General features: G+C 40.5%; 1 protein-coding gene across 12 annotated transcripts in view; it reads right to left on the bottom strand.

Moving 5' to 3' along the window:
• The window catches only part of FRYL (FRY like transcription coactivator), a 389,109-nt gene that overhangs the window by 167,057 nt on the left and 199,802 nt on the right, over nt 1-22,250 (bottom strand). For 9 of the 12 annotated variants that reach the window (XM_075930454.1, XM_075930453.1, XM_075930452.1 and 6 more), the window contains 7 exons: nt 17,614-17,693; nt 16,929-17,009; nt 14,815-14,983; nt 8,770-8,862; nt 6,379-6,477; nt 4,239-4,340; nt 1,448-1,492 (listed from right to left, as the gene is read on the bottom strand). In XM_075930454.1, coding sequence (XP_075786569.1) covers nt 1,448-1,492; nt 4,239-4,340; nt 6,379-6,477; nt 8,770-8,862; nt 14,815-14,983; nt 16,929-17,009; nt 17,614-17,693 — 669 coding nt within the window. The remainder of the gene's footprint in view (nt 1-1,447; nt 1,493-4,238; nt 4,341-6,378; nt 6,478-8,769; nt 8,863-14,814; nt 14,984-16,928; nt 17,010-17,613; nt 17,694-22,250) is intronic. The other 3 variants (XM_014568676.3, XM_014568677.3, XM_014568678.3) reach the window with 1 other exon arrangement.

Genomic DNA, 22,250 nt, shown 5'->3' with positions numbered 1-22,250 from the left:
TTTTTTCTGTTCTGAACTAAAATAATTTCTATTTTTTTTTAAACTGTAAAACTACAGTGTAAATGTCTTTCAAGTTACAGTAAAACCTGCCTTAGAGGCTTCTACTGAAAAGAGACCAATTGTCATGAGTGACTACTTGCAGAGGTCATGTGTACTGGGGCAGCCTGCCCCACATAGGTAACAGAGAATTAAAGCAGCCCTCAAAAAGGTTGCACAGAATCCCAATCAAGGGGAAGAAGGTTTATTGAGACAGCCAAAAAGAAGGACGCTTGTTTGAGGAGCCAGTCAGGGCCAGGCGAATGCAGTCTCTCTCTGGAATGCAAGAGAGGAGGACTGACTACCAGGAGAGGAGCACTCAGATAGAGCAGTGCTGGGCAGGGTCATTGGAGTGAGAAAGTGCTCCACGCTTACTGGCTGCCAAACTGAAGCCCTCATACAGAAGCAAAAGAAGGTGCTCGGCCTATGGGAAAGTGGCTCAGGGAAAGAGGCAGTAGAGATTGAAGGAAGAGAACTAGGTAGTTGCCAGCTATAGGGTCCCTAGATGGAGACCCAGAGTAGCTGGTGGGTCTGGGTCTCCCCCGGACCTTTGTACCTCAGTTGCCAATGAGAAGAGTGGCTGATCCAGAATGCAGTTTGCCCCAGAGGACAAGGCTGGACCTTGGACTGCAGTTGGTCAGTGAGGCAAGTGCTAGGACCAAGGGCTGTCACTCCCCCAGAAGGGGAGAGATAACAGAGTGGGACAGAGTCTGAGGGCTGTGTGCAGAAGAGGACAACACAGGTCTCAGAATGGTGAAGACAATAGAAGTCACAGCAGCCAAGTTACCTCCTGAGGAGGATGCACTGTAGAAATGAGTTAATTCCCAGGACAGCCAGCCAGAGGCACCGAGGTGCTGAGTCACACCCCTTTATACCATAGCATACCACCCATCTCTCGGAAATCTCTGAAGAGAGGCCACCTCTTGTAAGGAAACACTTTTTCTAAACCCTATGCATGGTCACCCTGGGCAGATTTTATTGTGGTTCATTTTAAATTATAATAAACCATTTTCATCTTTTTATTTTGATAATGCTTCCAAATTAGCTAGGATGCAAGACAATTTTGCATGAAATAAATGTAACTGAAATAATAAATATTTGAGATTTATATTTTCTCTCTTACTGCGAACATGCACTGCTGTTTAATAATCTGGGCTGTCAAATTGTGGCTTAATCTCACAACCTAATTTTCTTCAAGCAAATTGGTATCAGATAATTTACACTACTCTTCATTAGAAAACCTTTCAAATGTTTTTTCAAAGATTCTTCTTTGTGCTGTTGCTTCTTGACAGGACTAATAGCAGTTTAACAGAAACAAACAAAACATGCAAGAACATACACAAAAACAAAATACTGGAGTTACAGGAGACAAAGTGACCTTTCACTATGTTATTACAAAACATTAACTCACCTGGAGTGTTTCTATTTGTTTTCTGATACTGTTGTTAGATGGCATCTAAATAAAGCAATGTGAGACAGCAAAACATAACAAACATGAGAATGGAAGGCACATGCATGTTAGATGAAAAAAAAAAAGCACAAAACAGGTAAGGACAATAGTAAGGACTCTATTCACAGAAATAAGATTTTTGCTGGTAATCTCTCTGAATGCTCCACCAACTTCAATGGTTAAGTGGCATGGACACTAATTAATTTCCTAAGGCAAAACATTGTCTTTTCCCAAGAATTATCCAGTCTTCTACTCTACTCTTCCCTTCCCACTTGTGCATAATCTTTAAACTTTTTTCTCCCACTTTTGCTCTTAAGAAGCAGCAATAGTAACAAGAATCTTTGTTCTCAAACTCAAGAAATGTAATAATCTCCTAACGTGACCAAACCACTGAAAATTGACTGCACCCTACCACACCATATTCTAATAGAGGGTTTAAAAATTAGCCAAAACCTTGAAAATACCAATACAGTTACATGCTACTGAATCAATTCACAGAATATTTGCTCAGTGAACTATATTTCTCCTATGCTTTGTAATCTCCAATAATTTTCTATTGGTTTCCAGGTGAAAATCAGAGTTACTGCCATGGCCTATAAAATGCTAAATGGCTTAGTATCTACTTATACCGTACAGAGTATCACCTCTATAAATTGCCCCAGTATACATCAGTTCTGCAGTGAAGTCACTGACGCTTGTAGGAAGTGATGCTTTAACAGTCCTCCCATTCCCCGCTCTTAAGTTGTGCAAAAAACCCCAAAAAACCAACAACAACCAAAAAAAAACCATACTCCTCCACCAAACCAATCTGTGAAAATGGAAGTCAGCCACAGGAAAAAAATTGCCATTTAAAGTTGTTTTGCTGTATGTCCAAGTTTTTTGGAACGTATCTTGAACTTATAGCCAGAATGGCCTGCGTACCAAGGAACTACTTCTTTCCCCATACCATACTGCCACGGATGTGAGAATCACCAGTGTTGTGTGAATGTATTGGTTCAATTTTTGCCTGACATTTCCTGCTCAAGGTCAGATGAAACCTGATAATAGTCTAATTAACTAATTTTTATAATTATATTTTAAAGGAGTGAATGGGCACATAATCTGTATTATTCTGCATAAATCTAAGTAAATTCAAGCAAATCATAAAACAAAATATTTTTACCTGGTCTTCTCATAATGAGGGACCAAGGTGGAAAAATAAATTAAGATAAGAATCTGCTCAGCAACTGATTACTCATTATAGACTACACTTCTTTTAGTTAGTGCCATCATGCACAGAGAAACAAGCTTAGCCGAAGCAAAATAAGAAGATAATTAAGATGGACTATGAAAGATTCACATCAACCAAGTCTCAATCCGAAGCTAGATAGCCACACACACACACACACAAAAAACCAAAAAACCAGTAGTGGAACTACAGTCCAAATGACTCAGTCTAATACTATCGTAAATCCCTCATCAGTGTGCAGTGCTAAAACTGTTATGTTCTGCATTGAAGAAGCTCGTATACAAAATTTCTGTTGAATAGAGTCCTGAAGTAAATGTATGAAGTTGTTAATTGGCAACAAAAATATCTGAAATAAACAATGCATGCTGCGCAGTTACTAAACTCCTTGGGATTGATAGCTTTAATGCATCCATTAACAGCAATGGAAGTAATTCCAGGTCTATCTGATTACAGGATGCAAAATAAATTCATGTTTCTTTTTAAAGGACAGCTTCAATAGCAAAACAAAAAACAAAGCAGACATTGAAAAAATTGCAAATATGTTAGATGAAAAATGTACAAAAACCTCAACAAGCAACAGAAACATACAAATGATGTCATGAAGACAAAAGAACCTTCAAAAACATCAAAATTCATGTTTTGCTTTAGCTGTTTTCACAATGGTTTATGTAATTTAAATTGTAAGCACATAGATGTGATTAGGAAATTGTTACACATAGCTAATCAGAAACCATGTTAACAATAAGACGAATCAATTACTTTAAAAATATCAAAACCAAAATGTTAAACAAAACAAACATTCTTAATAAACCATATTAATCAAAATTAATGAAAGGTCACATTACAATAAATAATTTGAGATTTAAATTGGGACAAACAATTTCCAAATATCAAAGATCTACGTAATTTATGAATCTAGTAATGTTGATCGCACTACCAAATGCACTCAAGAGTTAAAAGGGGCACTAAGTTTTATATTCAAAATGTACACAACATTAAAATTGATATAGGATGCAGGCATCGTTTCCTCTCCAGACTACATATTTAATCTATACTTTTTAATATCAAAGAGTAAACTATCTTTTGAAATTACTATATATTTTACTTTAAAGTGTGTACATCACACACTCCTCCTACCAGTAATTAGTATGTGATAAGTTATGGCTTGTGCTCTCTCTGCTGTCTGTAGCTGATAATCAAATATTGCTCCTAGAGCTATGCAAACATGAACCAATGAAGCTGATGCACAATGATAGTATCAAAAGGACCAAAATGAGTCAAAACTGTTATATTTTGCATATTTAAAGAAGTGCCATACCAATTCCAGCAACCCATAAAACATATGACTAAACAATGGAGAATTAAAACATTCAAAAAGTTTTTAGAATAATTATCTGACAGTGTCCTTTTCAGCGGGCAATTATTTATGGTGCTTGGTGCTTTAGTTGGTATTAAAATGCTTAAAGTATATATGGTAGAATGCTATTAATTTTTGGCATGTTTTGGATTAAGAACGTTTCTTACCTTTAAATGTGACAAACAGTTCTGCAGGAAAATGTGCCAGTTATTTAAAAAAAACTGTTTCTGACTGACACACAACAGGCAGGTGATCAATGGATATAGAGCCTAAAAGGAGGGAAGTAAAGAAGAATTGACCAAATTGCTTGGTGAGAAGTACATTTAGGGACAACACAATAATCCCAGTAAAACCTGAGTAAGGCATTGGGTGGTTAGGAACACTGCCTTCATCCCTTCACAAATTTAATACATTTTGTAAGTACTTGAGCTATGGTGTTTTTCTTGCTGGAGTGCTGTAAGATTCATTAAGGTGTTACGAGTTTTTCAGCAGAATGTATACTGGTCCTTAATACTAAATTATTCTCATTCACAGTCATTTTGGTACAAGATGAATGTTGAAGAAAGAAATAAAACCTAATTAAATAACAAGAATAATGCAACAGTGTTTCTGACATCAAAATAGTAAGACCTGGTCTGCACTAGGAGTTTGGACTGAATTTAGCTGCGTAAGATAAATTTTCTAAATGATGTATCCACACTACCAAGCCTGTCTTGTCGACCTTCAGGGCTGCTGAAGTCTCTCTCATGCTACCCTGATTTCATGAGGAGTAAATGCTATTCCCAACCTTGCCTGGGTGAGTTTACAGTAGCGTAGACACCCCATTGGTGAAAGTCGAAGTTCTTGGCCTGTGTGAGGCATCTCACAGTGCTCTGGCCAGACCCTGGGCCTCTACTGCTCTCCTCGTGAACAGGAAAAGCCCTAGGAAAGTTTGAATTTCATTTCCTGTGTGGCCAGACTTGCAAGCACACCTGAGCAGCACAAGTAGCCATGACTTCCAACACTTCCATGACTTCCAAGTCTCATGAGCTCCAGTTCCCTGGGGCACAGAAGAGCAACAGTGTGGAGTGTGGGGGATATCTTGGACCTCAATGAGGTATGGGAGAGGAATCCATTGTCTCCAAGCACCAAACCAGCAGAGAAATGCCGGTATCTATGCGAAGATCTCAAAGGCAATGGAGGAGAAAGGGTATTCCAGGGACACTTACCAGTGCACCGGGAGCATAACCCAGAATGCAAAGTGGCGTAGGCACTGTGGGAGAGCTATCCGCAGTACATCATTCTCAAAGCTGATGGCAGCCTACCTAACAGGTATGTGTTATTTCAAACTATGCTGAATTCATCCCAGCTGAGGGGACATAGACTTCCTACTTTGCAAAATCGGGTGGTAAGAAATTGACCATAATAGATTCAACCTCATCTCATAGTGTAGATTCAACCTCATAGAATGGAAGTGGCCTAAATGTTATCTCATCATCAAGTTTGACAATGATATTGTTACAAGCTACAGAGTTTAAATGTCTACAGTTACAGCAGTTCCTTAACTCTTGGAATCCTTTAACAGGATAACAATGGAATCTCTATTGTGCTCACATGGGAATGTAAATGTGAATAAGAGATTATTTTGATGTAATTTTGCACTTACTAGAAATACAAACCACAAACACAAGAATTAGCCTTGTGAGATGCAAAGTGAGACAAATACACTTGCATTATAGATATGGAAATAAAGGGAAGTGGCAAATAATACACTAAAAATAGAAAAGTATAATTAAATCTATGCCAGGATGTTTACTTAGGGAAAATATCCATGAACTAAGCTTGGAGAGTACCAGGGAAAGCTGAAATATGTGGGAAGAAGAGCTAACATATATAAGCAGGATAGTTAACAAGCAAGCTGGTTTTCTGGAAAACAACAACAACAACAAAAAAAAACCTTGTCTGCTTCTTCTGCCCTTCAATTAAATCTACACTGAGATTCTGAATGAAAAGAATTTATGCTATCAGAAAAGATATTAGGGAATGACTCCACATCACAAACCACTGAAATAATTAAAAACTAAGTTTCAGGAAAGTTTCAGGAATGAAAACAGAGGCAGAATTACTTTTCATCCACAGAGAACAAATCCTGCACAATGAGACAAAGATCAAGAAGAAGCAGTATAAAAAAGTATGAATTTAATCTTTGTTATGCCTTTAGGAGTTATGACTTTACAATAAAGAATTCTCTTAAATTCCTTAGGTACATTTAAAAATCTAAAATATATGTCAGTAAGTATGTGAAAAACTGAAATATTTCTTAAATACCAGTGAGTGCTTCTTTCTTAAGCTCAATTCAAAGGTAGTCTGGTAGAGCATCTCCACAAAATTTTTCAAACATGGCACATTCACTTCATTTTTAACAGCCTAGTGAAAATAAATACAAATAATTAAGTATACAGATCTAAGCAGAAAGAAAAGTTAAACTACAGTAAAAGCAGAACTATGCAGGCTTATGAGAATTCAACATGGAGATAATCTTTAAGATTAGTAAAGTTATTCAAATCTTTCTGCATAAGATGTAATGAGTAGCACATGAAATCAACGTGTCATATAGCAAATCTTTAGTAAAGCAATGAAAATGTTGCAGCTAACAAAGTTCATAAATATTTGTCCTGAATTTGCATGCTCTAAGTAAAAAGAGTCTAATTTTAAACACATGTTAAAGGGGGTGTAAATTATTTTACTAGTAGGCAACACAATTCCTGGACAGAAGTTTCTTTTAAAATGTGTGTATTTTTTATTAAAAGAACTCACTCAACTTTTCTCACCGTTCCAATTTCCTAAATGCACACTAAATCCAAGAACTGGGACTAAATAAGGATAGGGCTTTTTACTGTGTATCCCATCATAAATGCAGTGTTTTGATTTGGTTTCAAAGTTCAGGTGCAAAATGACTAGGGGATTTATTTTGATGCATGACTTTGTGCATACACTCACAGTAAGGACTTTCCTACTCTGTTCTACAAACTCTGAACAGCTGTCTTCCCATACACCAAGCAACCACCCTCTCCCCAAGAACACACCTCCTAACTTAGGTGTCTACTGCTAATCAACCTATGTGGGCTCACCTTCACACTTCATCCTTTATATTTGTGCTGTATTTATCCAATTAATTCTGTAAGCTCCAGAGAGGACTCTGTCTACACTATGTGCTTTGTAAACCAACATGCACATCAAAGGTCTTAAAGAAGTAATCCTAATTATATTGATTTTGCACAGCTAGACACACTGAACTTCACATTTGTGCCAACTGCAAGTTCATAATTTCTCCCTAGTCCTACATAAAAGATAACTAATTTTATGAATTACTTATTTTGTTCACAAGGTAGCCATCCAAAAAATGGCAATGCATTTTGCTTAGTACAATAGTCTGGACGTTTACCCAATAAGAAGCAGTCAAACTGTGAAAATGCATTTGAAAAGTATTTGAGCCAACAAAATGGCTCTCTTGATATAACTTAAGATATTAGCAAGATATTAAAGAGGTTCAAAGATGCTTAATTGGCTTTAATTACATTTAAATCTGAATTAGGATACTGTCTGTGATACAACAAAGTTGGAATTGGAACCAGGAACTCTATTTTCTCTGATTGTATCTAAACGAAGGGTTCCAAGTATACACAGACGACCTTTCAGTCACTTGATGAAGGGACCTACCATTCTTTGGGAGGGAACATTGCTTAACAGTACTTGCTAATGATACTATCACATAACCATTTTACCAACCTCCACAACATTTTTAAACTAATTGTATGGAATTTTTTTGATGTTTGTTGAGAATATGAAAGCAGGCCCACATCAGGCACAATTTCCTTTAATCTTTAGGATACCTATCAGGCTTCAGGCGTGGGTATTGCACAACCTTCTTGACTTACAACCTCCTCAAGAAAAGAGAAGTGTTATGGACTGCTGTGTTTTCAACATGCTGATGATACTCAGCCCTGTTTCCTCTCCTTGAGTGTAAGCAATGCAGTTTTCCTTCATCATTTTCTGATGGAGGAATGAACTTGGATGAAAGTCGTTTGGCTCAAATTCAAACAGCAAAAGATGCAAATGGTACTTACTGGCAAAATAAATCATTCTAAGAAAATGGCAGAGGCTATGACTTCTCCTTCAAATCAACAATTTTGTCCACCAAACATCACATTTGTTCACAAATTCACAATCTTATTGGACTCGCTTAGCCAAAATACTGCATCCTTTTCTTTTGCACACAAAAAAATCATTTTTGAGTTCTGCATACATTTGTTGCCTACTGCCTATAATAGGCAGTAATATGCTGCCCTGGGACTATACTTGAAAGCTGTTCAGAGGTTTCTGTTATTAAAGAACAAGTCAATAAGAGCTTTGTTTGAGTAAAGACTAAATAAGAACTGCAGAATTCAGACTATTTAAAATAAGTATGAGATAATAGGTAAGAAAGTAATGACAGTAGGCCTAAAGGCAAGTAGGAAATCAGATAATAAGCAAGAAGTACTGATATACTTGCAGTCATAGGCTCAAATACTGGTACTAATGGGCAAATGCAACGAGGCAAGAACTTGTCCAACAGCTTTTATGGATCTGCACAAATTCAATCCAGAGAGAATCTACTGGAGGAATTTCAGGAAGAAAAGCTAATCAAACTCATATAGGAAGAAAATAAAGACTACTTACAGCAGCCACCGGGATGAGAATTTCCACAAACAAACCAGCAAGTGCATGTTTTATATCTTTATCTTTTACCTCCAGGAAGTATTGAGCACATTCCTTTATGATCAAGTGTTAAAAAGACAGCAACAAACAAAGACACCAAAATAAAATAAAATAAAATAAAATAAAATAAAATAAAATAAAATAAAATAAAATAAAATAAAATAAAATAAAAGAGAAAGAGAAATAATTTAGGTTTTATTTTGTTGTATAAGATCACCACTGGCAGCTATTTAAAATTAATAATTTAAAAAATATAAGTTAGTCTATTCTTCAGTAGCATCTTAAACTCATTCATACCATTGTCAAAAGTAAGGTTTTAAATCCTATTCACCTCTTCCCACAATTTTTTGGAAACTAAAAAAGGAAACAGTTGCAATAGCAGATGTCTTTTTATTATGATTCTTCATAAAAAATTATAAGGGGCTAAGGTAATCTTCCTGTTCTGATTATTTTAAAATATCTGAAAATGTAATTTTATAGAAAATATTTACAGGAACAGTTTGATCTTGCAAGATAAGCTCAACAGCCCCTATCCAGCAAAGTACTTAAGCATGTATATAAGTCTTTACGGAATCAGGACCTAAACTGGTAAATGACTGCCAAAAATATATAGCTTAGTTTGAAAAAAACTCTAAGTAACTGATTAACATAATGCTTACAATATATATTAAATAAGATGTTTCAAGATAAAGTAAAAATACCAAGTTAATTTTGCACTAGCAGTTTTGTTAGAGGGAAAAAGTTACTTAACCTTCTTGCAATTATTGTTCTTTGAGAGGTGTTGCAGATGTGCATTATATTGTAGGTATGTGAACACTTTGTGCAATGATACTGGAGAATTTTTCCTACTGGTACCCAAAGGAGCAGCCCACCCACCACCAAGTTCCTTGTTCTTAGAGTATATAAAGAGCAGAAATGCCCCACCTAGCCTCCAGTGCCTTCAATAGTGGAACCCAGGGTATGTCTACACTTGTACCCTAGTTCAAACTAGGGATGCAAATGCAGGCATTCAAAACAGATAATGAAGCAGGGATTTAAATATCCTGTGATCCATGATCTTGCCGGTGCGCTAGTTCGAATCACAACTGATTCGAACCAGGAATTGGGGGGGGGGGGGGAAATGGGGGATGGGGACGTGCTTCATTAGCATGATCTTGCCGGGACGCAGTAGTTTGAACCAAACCCCTTGGTTCGAACTAATGTTACTCCTCATTTTTTTGGTTCGAACTACTGCCTTTGGTTCAAACTACTGTGTCCCGGCAAGCACTTCCTCATTTGAATCAGCTGTGATTCGAACTAGCATGCTGGCAAGATCATGCTAATAAGCGCAGGATATTTAAATCCCTACTTCATTAGCAATTTTGAATGCCTGCATTTGCATCCCTTGTTCGAACTAGGGCGCAAATGTAGACATACCCCCATGGTAAACTCTGACGCATCAGAGAAGTAGGATGGATCATGGAACGGACATATGCCCCACACCCTTCAAACAAACAGAAAGGGTTAGTTAACCTTCTTTTAACTCTTTCTTCAGACGATTACAAATGTCTATTTCACTGTAGATTGACTCCAAGGCCCACCTCCTGAGGTAACAGCTTGGGAATCTCTTCTGAAGAGAGACTTAGGGACTGCCTTGACTACATGTGCATCTTCCCTTTACATAGGCAGACAGAGTGCAATATATAGCAGAAATATAGAGTAAGAATCACCATGCTGCTCTACAAATGTTAACAGTTGGGACATGCACCAGAAACATAGCTAATGTTGCATGTACTCTGTTAAAGCACATAGTGAGACTCTCAGCAGGCATTACTTTCTTAGCAGTATAAGCCATTGCACTTCAGCTGGTGATCTAGCTGCACTAGAAACTATAAACACTACCATGCCTATTGTTGTGCTATAACCCCCTTATTATCCACATTTATACCTCAGAAACATGTGCCTGATAGGGTTGCCAGATGGTTTCAACAAAAATACCGGACACAACTTGACATTACATCACAATCTACATTACATCTTATTTAGAAAATACCGGACATTTATATTTTCTCAATTTGTTTCCCAAACAGAAAGCTCAAATACTGGACTATCTGGTTCAAAACCGGACACCCGGCAACCCTAGTGTCTGAAGGCATGAATCCAGGGAAAATAAGCTACCTGAAGGATGTGGGTAAGTACATGCCTCAGGCTATCATGCAGCCCTAACCCATGCCAGCTTGCAGTGTGGACAGGGGTAAAAGGCATGTACCATGTTTCAAGTCTCAATTGTCCGTTATGTCCCATTACACAATCCCCTGAACCTCTTTCTTCCTATCCTTTATTTAATCATAGAGATTCCTATCCCCCTCTTTTCACTTATAGTAGTGAGCTGCACTATTCACACCAGAACATCTTTCTGATTCACAATTTCCATCAATATAGGAGAACCTGGATCCTGCTCTGGAAAGAGGTGGCTGGCCTGCCAACCACATCCGGGTGCTGTCTGGTATGTGGTCAGAATAAACAGTCTCCCACAACTTTTCCTAGAATGGCAGGAACATACACTTATACCACTGAGGCTGGAGCAGGAGGGCAATGAGCTGAGTCAGTCCCAACGCCTGGAATGCATCAAGCACTGGAGGCTTCTGTACAGAGAGCAAAAGTCTCCAACAGTGACTCTGACAGGGCTCATTGTACATGTCCCTTCTATGATGAGTGGGACCAAGTGATTATCAAGGGATTTCAGTACACAGCTTAAAGGCGCTCACAATTCCCTCCTCAACCTCACCTCACCCCATTTTTCAATGGCATGAGGATGAGGGCCAGGGTAAAAAGGCAGCAGGGAACATGAATGATACTTGGAAGAGCTAGAGGGCAAGATGCATGTATCTGCATCTCTACCTGGAGAAGCCAATTGAAAAAGCAACCTTTTGACAAATCTGAAGAGGATCACTGAACCATGACAGGAACCAGAATCCAAAGCTGGTAAGTTAAAAGAGAGCACCACGTACGCTCCCAATATCCCCTCTTGTGCTACATTCTGATTTTAAATATAGTCCCATCCTCTACTTCAACCCTTAAAAGACAAGAGTATAAATCAATGATTTTAGTGATTTCTGATGAACTACTATAGGTTGCACCTCTGAAAACCAATATTCTCTGGTCTGGCAACATCCATGGTCCAGCCAGATGACAGATGCTCCTGGACCAAAGAGGCCCAGAGCCTAATGGCAGGAGGACCAGCAGCCTGGCCACGGCCAGGGATAGTGGGGCTGGAGGAGCCCCACAGCAGTGCTGGGGCCAGGGACTAGAGAACCCTGGCAACTTGGAGATGGGGGCTGTGGAACCCCAGGCGCCCACGGAAGCATGAGGCTGGAAGCAATAGAAGCCCAGGACCAGCAGCTACAGAAGGCCCGGTGCCTGTGGCAGCATGGGGTCGGAGAAGCCAGGCTGCCTGCGGCGGCCTGCACCAGCACAGAGACAGAGAAACCCGATAGCCAGAAGCAGTGTGGGGTTGGGGACTGAAGAAGTCTGGCTGCCTGTAGTGGCACAGGGTTGGGGAAATCTGGCTGCACACTACAGTGTGGGCCAGGGCCAGAGAACCAATGTAGTCCAGGGCTGGGGCTGGTGGCAGCAGAGCCGGGGAGAGGGTAAAGGAGACCAAAGGCTCAGGGCCCATGGCAGGGGACACCTCACCTGGTCCAGCAAATTCTGTCCTTCAGGATCAGTCAGGTCCCGACTGTGCTGGACCAGGGAGGTCCAACCTGTATTGTACATTTGGCGGAAGTTATAGAGGAGATCATCTATGAATAGTCATTGTATCTATGCCTATGCATTTCTCAGCTAGCACACAGGTAGCGATGATCCCAGGCAGCATGGACCAGAGAAAGAGGGAGGAAAGGGACAGGTTTAAAAAGTTGTAGTTAGTTTGTCTTAAGTTACTAACAGCTGTTTTCTGTCCCATGGAAGATTATAGCTTCAGTGCATCTCCTATCCACACAAATCTTACTGTCCCCTTACAAATGGGAGCCACAAAGAACTCTGGGAGATATTGGGAAAGGGTTTGAAGTAGAGATTAGGTCTGGGAAGGGAACACTTTGGCTGACAGAGGAAAAGTTACACACAGCATTGTTGTAGCCATGTCAGTCCAAAGACATTAGGAAGACAAGGTCGATGAAATAATATCTTCTATTAGACTGCTAAAAACAAGATTTGAACATGGATTATTTACCATATGTAATTAATACACATTTCAAAGTACCATACAGGATGACGTGGCCTGTTAACACCCCTCCACTCATATGTGGCTGAGTGGGTGGGGGGGGCATTTGATAGTAGGTTATACATTACTATAATAAGCAATATTACAGTGGCATGTTATTCAGTCCCTGATTTTTAATTTCTAGCAGCAGAGTTCCCCCAAGTTCATCTTTTAAAAGTGTTGTGAAGGACTGACATGCCTAAAAGATCATCTGAGTTCCACACCCTAAGCTTTGAAGATATGGATGCAGACTTCTGCTTATGAGGACAGGGCTCCAATTCTGTGGTCAAAAAAAGAGGATACTAGAGACACGGATCTTCTGCAGCCAGGGGAGCACAAAAAGAAGGCATCTATGATGAGCTTCCCTTAGATGACTGAGAGGACTCCAAAGCTGATCTAAGAACATATGCTCGAAGAAATATCAGAAGCACTCCTCCACCAGCTTTGTCCTAGTCCTGAAACCGTGAAAGATAGTGCACCTATTTGTAATGCACCCAAAGCACTCGATGACCTCTCGAGGTCCCTTCCAGTCCTATGATTCTATGAAAACACTTGAGGCAGCAGGAGTGAGGGTCACTAACAGGCATAGGATTTCTGCAACTTACATAAGTTTTGGACCCCAGGAGATCTTGACATATGCACCCCACCCCAGTAAGCTGGGTTCAGACATGCGACTGAAAAAAAGGACAAAATCAAAAGAAAGAAATGTATGAAACAAAAAGAAAAGGTGAAGTCAGAACTTTTTGAGTACTTCTAGATAGCTCAAATAGTTGTTCATACGGAACACCAGTGTGCCAATCGTGAATGGTAAGAAAGAACTGGAAGAGAAGCAGTGTATGTTCATTTATCATACTCTTACTCCAGGGGTTCTCAAACTTTGTGATACCACGACCCCCTAAAATGCTAAATGAATTTGTGAGACCCCTCTCCCCCACTGCCCTAGGTCACTTCCTCCCCCCTTCTCACCAGACTCCTTGCCCTCCTGGGGTTCTTTCAAGGTGTTTGCGGTCCTTAATGCCCTTCCCCCCAGCAAGCTCCTTCCCCCAGTCTCTTTCTCATCTGTGCCTCTTCCGTTCCACGTCCCTTTGATTCCTTCTCTCTCCTCTCCTCTGTCCTCCACTCCTCTCCCGTGTCTCCTCTGCCTCCTCCTCTGATCCCCACGCACCCTTATTTACCTCCGACCCAATGCCCCGACCCAATCCTCCACCCTGCTGCCTGAGGGACCCTGCCCTCTCTCAGCTGGGGAAGCGTTCGGTCACCTAGCAACCGTGCCCTGGCCAGCCCCTCGCATGTCCACTCTTGTGCCGGCACCTGTCTCACTCTCCCACAGCCTTGCCTCCTGCTGCAGCTGAGTCGTGCTCCTGGAGTCCCGCAGCCCCGGACATGGTGCATGGCTTGCCAGCAGCTGCCTTCCGCCGCCCTGACGCTCTTCACGGCCCAGGAGAGAGGGGTCGCAAGTGAAAAATCCAGCTGCGACCTCCCTCTAAGTTGCTCGCGATCCCCCCCAGGGGTCGCAACCCACAGTTTGAGAAATGCTGCCTTACTCACAGCACAATAAGCTCAGCAATGGGTGAGGCCTCTCCTTAAGAATCTGCTAGGTAAAAAGTCTGCAGCACTGATGCTCAAGGCGCTCTCACATCACCCGTACAGTCTAGTGCACATATGCAAGCACTCAAAGACAATGGAACCTTGTTAATAAAGATACATACCATCTAAATCTAGTCTCATAATGATGTCTGCTTTAGTTCAAGATGGTGCACATTTACCTGCATGAACTGAAATGATGCTTCAAAGTCTTCTACAGGATACATTTTTACTCTGAAAAACTTCATCCCCATAATTAAGCTGATGATACTCTGTACTACATGAGGACTCTGTTCCTTCTGTCGCAGTTCCTTTAATTCAGTGACAAACTTCTTCCTAACAGCCTGAAACCTGGATAATTGACATGCATAGGAAACATTGATATTTAAGTTTAATTTATATTATTTCTATTTAAAACATATTTCAGTAACTTTATCTGACAATTATATAATAGCTATAGTTAAAGAGACAGTTAAGGTGGACACAGATTTTATTTCTCGTATTTGGTGTCTGGATATCATGGCGATTTATTATTACAGTTCACACGTAGGCAGAACGATAACAGAGGGACATCAACTTTCTACCTATTCCTTCTATATACCTAAAACATGGCAGCATTCTTAAAAAAAAATCTTCCTGAAGCATAGTTTTGCTGAACAAATGTGCACTTAGCTTCTTTAAAATTTCAATTATCTCCACATGCCTTTGCAGAAAAATACCTGAGGCATGTCTCTAACAGTGTATAGATAGCGTTTTTGTCCCATTTGAGTTGTATCTACTCTATACTTTGGAGGAGGAAATATAATGAAATTTACAAAAAGCTTGCCCAGAAAGAGAAGATACCTATACATTTCAATATCTTACAGGCTCCAAATATGGAGCAGTTAGGCAAGCCAGAGCATAAAGTCTGAATACACAAGTATCCCAAATGCACCTATAATACCAAATGCATTGGAAGTAGGGTTCCCTATAAGCTGTGCAGCTGCCTAATAAATCCCATTCAGAGACTTAGGGCTGCTGTACAAGGAGCTGCCACAGCACCGGGAGGGGCACGCTCCTTCAGCCCCTGAACAGAGCTGCTGTGGCTGGGGGAAATGCATCTTCACAAAGTTCTCCCCCACTCTCCATACCAGCATGGATCTGCCACAGACAACTCAGCCTCACCAGAGCTGCTGCAGCTAACAAAGGCTCCTCTCACCTGGCCTGGAGCTGCTAAAGTGAGAGAGAACTTGGAGCCCACTCCCAGGGGAACCTAAACCCAAAATCTCTCACTCCTACCCCCATCCTAGATCCTTCACCCACAGCCACAGCCTTCATCTCTGCAGCTCCATGCTTTGCGTCAGCCCCGAGTAACCTCCCACACTCCTCTGTCCCACACCTCCACAGACTATCCAAGTGCAGAATGAATTTTAATATGTACTCCAACAAGGAGGTGATGTTTTGTATATAATCTCCATATTGTTGCACATAAAATTAATTCTGCACATGGACATAACTTTTTCTAAAATTAAACTTACTAGAGCTGAATATATTTAAGATTTTATGGAGAGGACATTTAAATGTTAGAAATGCACAATATGCATCTCATGAAGTTACGAGCCGTTAACATTATTGGTTAAATCTTTCTTGCCTGGAACCCTTTGGACCTGACCTGTGCCGAACCAAAGAATTTGCTGAAGCACAAGAGGTCAATATTGTCTACATGCATTACCAACAGTATCACTGCTTACTGGGCTCCCAGAAGACATCTGGGGTAAATTAGAGCTAAATCACAGCACAGAACACTGAGAGCCAGCACTGGTGGCTGTAAACAAACTTTATGGGACTATGGGAAACTTGGCCACAGGCATGCTAAATGGGCATCCGGCTAATTAAAATCATGCTGGACCATGGATTTTGCCAGACCAGAGTGTGCTGGACTAGAGAGAGTCAATCTGTAGTAACGACTCATTAAAAACTCCCAATTTTCTTCCAATCCTCATTGGACAGACTTGGAATGGTACTAATTATAAGAGAGCAAAGTTCCATACTGAAGGAAGCACTCTGCAATAGAAAAGTGCATAATTTTTGTTTCAAGAAAGGACAGCATTTCTTATTTTGTTAGACTACAGGAATGATATACAAAAATGTGTCTACTATGTCAAATGCTTGATTAGTATTTGATTTGCTTATGTACAACTATGGAAAAGCTTGCTACCATTATTAATAAATGTCCGGTAAGCAAGTCAGGGAAGAAAGGTTTTTTTTCTCTCCAAAAGGTAAGAGGGAAAAGGAAGAGGTGAAATATCAAGCTTACTTTGATTGAGCAAGAACCCCTATCACTTCCGCATATAAATCTGCAATAATATGCACATTCCCAGTATTGGTTCCTGAATATCTAAGGAGGAGAAAAAAGAAAAGAATAAGGATGTGCTTTAACAAAGTATTTCAAAGTATCAACAGGGTGCTCAGCAGTACACAAAACATAAAAGGTACTTCATGCAACAAGGAATTACCGATATGAACAGAAAGACAATGCAAAGGGGGCATAAAATGCACTGCAAACTCTTTCAGACTCATATTCTGTTTTTAAGTTTAAAAATAGATAACCTCTGAACTGGTGTAAGTTAATTTTGGTAGGCTTGCTGGATGCAGTACATTTTAAAGGGAAACTGTATACATTACTCTACATGAGAAGGGAATTTATATAACTGACCACTTGCTTTAATTTTTCTTGCCCTTATTGTGCAAATTAAGCTGTATATTTTAAAGACAAACAAGGTAAGACTTCTGTTGCACACAGCTGCCTTTGTTAAACAGCCATGCTTTTTAACTTCAAAAATTGATATTAATTATATTTTTTGTGTATTATCCCCAAATCCATTAAATGTGAGGCAATCAAAACAGAAACCCTATGCAGTCAGTCTGAAAACAGCCTGACGATAAAGCACGGGGAATTGAAACAAAAAAACATTATGTCGATGAATTTAAACTTGACTTACCCTTCCTTGTGTTTAAAGTGCTTAAAAGCCAAATTCAGAACTTCATGTACTAAAGAATCTGGCACTGGATGAACAGGTATCTGAAATACAGGTATCATTTCATTTTATTATACAGTATTAGTACATAAAAACCACAGCCCTGTGCGCCATAGAAATATTCAGGAATAGATTAGGGAGCAGATCCTGAAATGGCGCACTGCCACAATCTCACTGATTTCAGTGGAGATATAACAATTGAAATCAGGTGAGGTTCTTTGTAAGGATATTAAATTTAGATTAATCAACTAATTGAATAGTCAATGCAAATTGCATGACTATTCAATTAGTCAATAAGGGCACCTCAACCTCTGAAATGTAGCAAGAGCCCTGCTAGCTCTTGCTACATTTCAAAGGCAGAAGTTCCAGGGGAGCATGGGGCCAGCAGGTGACTCAAGCATTCCCCCAAGGGCCTTGTGCTCCCTGCTTTTGAAATGTACAAAAGCTCCCCTGGGGCATTTCAAAAGCAAAGCACACATGGGGAACAGAGGGCTATTGTACATTTCAGAAGCTGGGAGTGTGGGACCAGCGGGGAGTGTGGGGCCAACTGCTTGAGCCCCCCGCTCATTCCCTGCTCCCAGCTTCCACCAGCACCAGGTCCTGCTCCCCCTTGCTGCCTCTCTCTGATAGGGGTTGCAAGGTAGAGGAAGTAACTAGTCGAATCAACGAGTCATTTACATCTCTAGTTCTTTGCCTAGATATCAATCTCTGTAACTCTACATCAGTGATATGTGACATTTTCTTAAATAATTTGACTACTAAGTTTAAGCAATCAAACTGGCAATCAACAATTAAGTAATCATATCAGTATGTGCATATCATAATAGCTATGAGTCTTGATTAATGGTTTCATTTCAGACCTCACTAACAGATGTAGTCTGATTATTCCAAATTTAACCTCTAATGTAGGATAAAGATATCCATGTCAGGGAAAGGAGACGAACGTAACACTGGTCTGCAAATTGAAACAAAGTTTCAGCTGTTTTGATAAAAATTGGTGACTTCACATAATTTTGCTATGCTGATTTCAAAAAAATGGCATCCATTTTGCTCTATCATGTAAGGATTTTTCACAAATAAAAAAATGGACATTTTTCATGCTTTTTATTCCACCTTATGCATTAAAAACTTGGTAAATAGTAAGTTATAGTTCTTTTAGAAGGTCTGTGGTAAGTCCTTGTTTAAAGACTTACCACAAAGTAAGCAAAGTGTGATATTTAACAACTGAGTAATTTTAAATGATTAGATGTGACCGAATCGATGCTTTTTTGACAACTTTTTATGCATATCACTATCGGTCTCTCTTTTCAGGGACCAGCAGTAATCAAACATTATGTTGACATCCCAGCATCCTTGATATCTCTTTTCCATCGTCTTGATATCCTGATGAAATCTTTCCCCTTGCTCTTCACTGACACTTCCAAGATTTTCAGGAAAATAATCCAGATGGGAGTGCAAAAAAAGAACTTTCAAGCTCAAGTTGCATCCAAGTCTCATATTTGTTTAGCATGTTGCCAACAATGTTTTTATAATCAGGATCTTTGTTATTCCCTAGGAAGTTTTGTATGGCCTTCAGAAAGGTCATACAAGTGTCTTTCTCTGTGTCATTCATTGTTTCTTCAAAGTTAGTATCAAGAATCAGTTTCCTGATCTGAGGACCCACAAAGACACCCTCCTTAACTTTTTGGAAACTCAAAGCTGGGAAGTTGTTGCAAATATTCTCGTTTAATGCTTTAACAAATTGTTTAATCAAACCTAGCTTGATGTGGAGTGGAGGTAGCAGTACATTGTTGGGCTCAATCAGTTTTTCATGAATTATATTCTTGGAGCCAGGAGTCAGACTCTCTCTTTATGTCCACTGTTTCCTTACCCAATGAAGATCTCTTGCTCTGCCATCCCATTCGCATAAAAAGCATGGCATTTTTGTGTAACTAGCCTGTTGACCAAGCAGCATACACAGCACCTTCAGAGCACCACAGAAAGTTCATTCATGCTCTAGATAATGCACCTTTTCAAGGAGAAGCTCAAGATTTTCATAGGTTTCTCTTAAGTGGACAGAATGGTCAATAGGCACAAAGGCATACTGATTGCTATTATAAAGTAGAACACCTTTTAGGCTTGTCTTTGAGGAGTCAATAAACAGTCTCCAGTCACCTGGTTGGTAAGCTGTCCACAAGCTTTCTATTAATCCGGCAATGTTATTGCAGTATACCAACAGACCATCCATAGAAAAATATGGAACAAACTCTCTCTCGTGCAGTTCCTGTACAAAGCAAAACTTGTCCCAGGGGTGTTCTTGCCTGATTTTCATGATAATTCTGTGCATTGAGGGAATCAGTGGTAACGTGTATAAGAGGATTGTGTCTCATTTCAGGGAGAAAGTGTCTCCTAGGGATCCCTTTACTAGGGCTGCTCTAGAGCAGAATAGATAGCATTTGCTCTGGTTGCAAATAGGTCTATGTCCGACTGTCCCCATTTGAGGAATATTTCCTTGAGGGCTCAAGAGTCTATTTTCCATTTGTGATGATCTGGGAAGATACGGCTGAGGGTGTCTGCCATCATGTTGAGTACCCCCAGGAGGTAAGTGGCTATGGGGGGATATGGTGTGTCTCAGTGCTTCTATAAACAGGAAGTAGATTGGGCCCCACCCTGCTGATTGATATAGTACATGCATGTGGTATTGTCTGTTATGACATTGACTGTCTTATGAGATATGTACTGTATGAAATGACGGCATGCATAACAGATTGCCCTGAGTTCTAGTAGGTTGATTTGTAGTGTTTGTTTGCTGAATGACCATTTGTCTTGTACAGTGTGGTGTCCCAAGTGGGCCCCCACATCCCATAAGGGATGCATCTGTAGTGATGGCAACCATGGGGGTTGGTTTTTTAAAGAATACCCCCCCGTAGTATGTTGGTTGGATGCATCACCACTCCAGAGAGTTGAGGATGCATGGTGGAATACTGATGGCTTTGGAGAAGGGAGTAGCCAGCCAGGCCTTGAGGCACCTCATGTGTAGCCTGGCCTATTGCACCACATAGGTAGTTGCAGCCATGTAACCCAGAATTTTGAGGCGTTTGCACACTGTTGTTGTTGGGGTTGCGCATGCCAACATTATGAGGTAATGGAGGGCTTTGAATGTGCTTGGGTAACATTTGATGCATGCTCCTATGGACTTCAGAGTCTGAGTGGGTTAGAACATATATTAGTAGTAGTTTATGTGAAAACTGAGTTTGAGTAGGAGGTTGATGGTTTTGTTAACCTGGTCAGTGTTTCTTGAAATGATACCCCCTTTATTAGGCAGTGGTCAAAGTATGGAAATATTATCACACTTTGGAGGCGTATGTGCACCGTAACAACTGCCGGAGTCTTGGAGAAAACTCTGGGGGCTGTCAAAAGGCTGACTGGCAGAACTTGATATTGGTAGTGTTGGTCTCCCACCATAAAGTGTAGGAAAAGTCTGTGAGAGAAACGTTTCGTTATGTGGAAGCATGTGCCTTGAATGTTGAGAGCCGAGCGCCAATCTCTCTGATCCAAGGCTGGAATAATTGTTGCTAACTGTTGCTATTGTCACCATCTTGAACCTTCTGTATGTTACGTATCTGTTGAGCCTCAGATCTAAAATGGGTTTCCACCCGCCAGTTTTCTTTTGAGTTAAGAAGTATGTTGAATAAAATTCCCTACTTTGAAAGGCTGTTGGCACTGGTTCTATTGCTCCTATATGTAGAAGGTGTTGGACTTCCAGTTGGAGGAGGATATCATAAGAGGGGTCCCAGAAGAGGGATGAGGCGGGGGGGGGGGGGAGAGGGGGAAATGAGTTAGGGGGAAAGCAATGAAGAGGATGGAGTAGCCCACATTGATGAGCTCTAGTACTCATCTGTCTGATGTTATTTGTACCCACGGGTGTAAAAAGGGCCGTAGACAGTGACTGTACAACTGTGGTTGTCCAGTTGGTGATGTGGCCATAGCAGTGGTGTCTGACTCCTGACCAAATCTTCAAATTTGCAGCTTAGATGATGAAGGCTAGGATGTTGTGGGCTGTTGTTGGCACTGAGGTCGCACCACTGAGGTCTGGGTTTCTGTCTAAAATCGTACCAAGTTTGCTGTCTGTATTGTCCTCTAGGATAGGTGTTGTATCTGAACCTCTGATTAGGTGGTGTATACGTGCCAAGAGTTCTCAGTGTTATCTGGGAGTCTTTCATAAAGTGTAAGACCTCATCCATTTTGGCAGCAAAAAGATTAGTTTTATCAAATGGGAGGTCTTCGACTTTGTGCTGTAGCTTCCTGGGAACACCGGATGCCTGGAGCCAAGAAGCCCTATACAGGCAGTCCCTGGGTTACGTACAAGATAGGGACTATAGGTTTGTTCTTAAGTTGAATTTGTATGTAAGTCGGAACTGGCTCCAGATTCAGCCGCTGCTGCTGAAACTGACCAGGGGCTGACTACAGGAAGCTGGAGGCAGAATTGCTCTTCCCCCAGCTTCCTGGAATCAGCCACTGATCAGTTTCAACAGCAGCTGAATCTCGAGCCTGGGACAGAACAGCTGGGCTGCCAGGTAGGTCCCTGCAGGACCAACCCGGCAGCACCCCAGCTGCTCTAC

The sequence above is a fragment of the Pelodiscus sinensis genome, chromosome 5 (assembly GCF_049634645.1).
Source record: "Pelodiscus sinensis isolate JC-2024 chromosome 5, ASM4963464v1, whole genome shotgun sequence".
Classification (NCBI taxonomy): domain Eukaryota; kingdom Metazoa; phylum Chordata; order Testudines; family Trionychidae; genus Pelodiscus; species Pelodiscus sinensis.
Note: the sequence above shows the minus strand (reverse complement) of the source record. Positions and strands in the feature narration are given on the sequence as shown.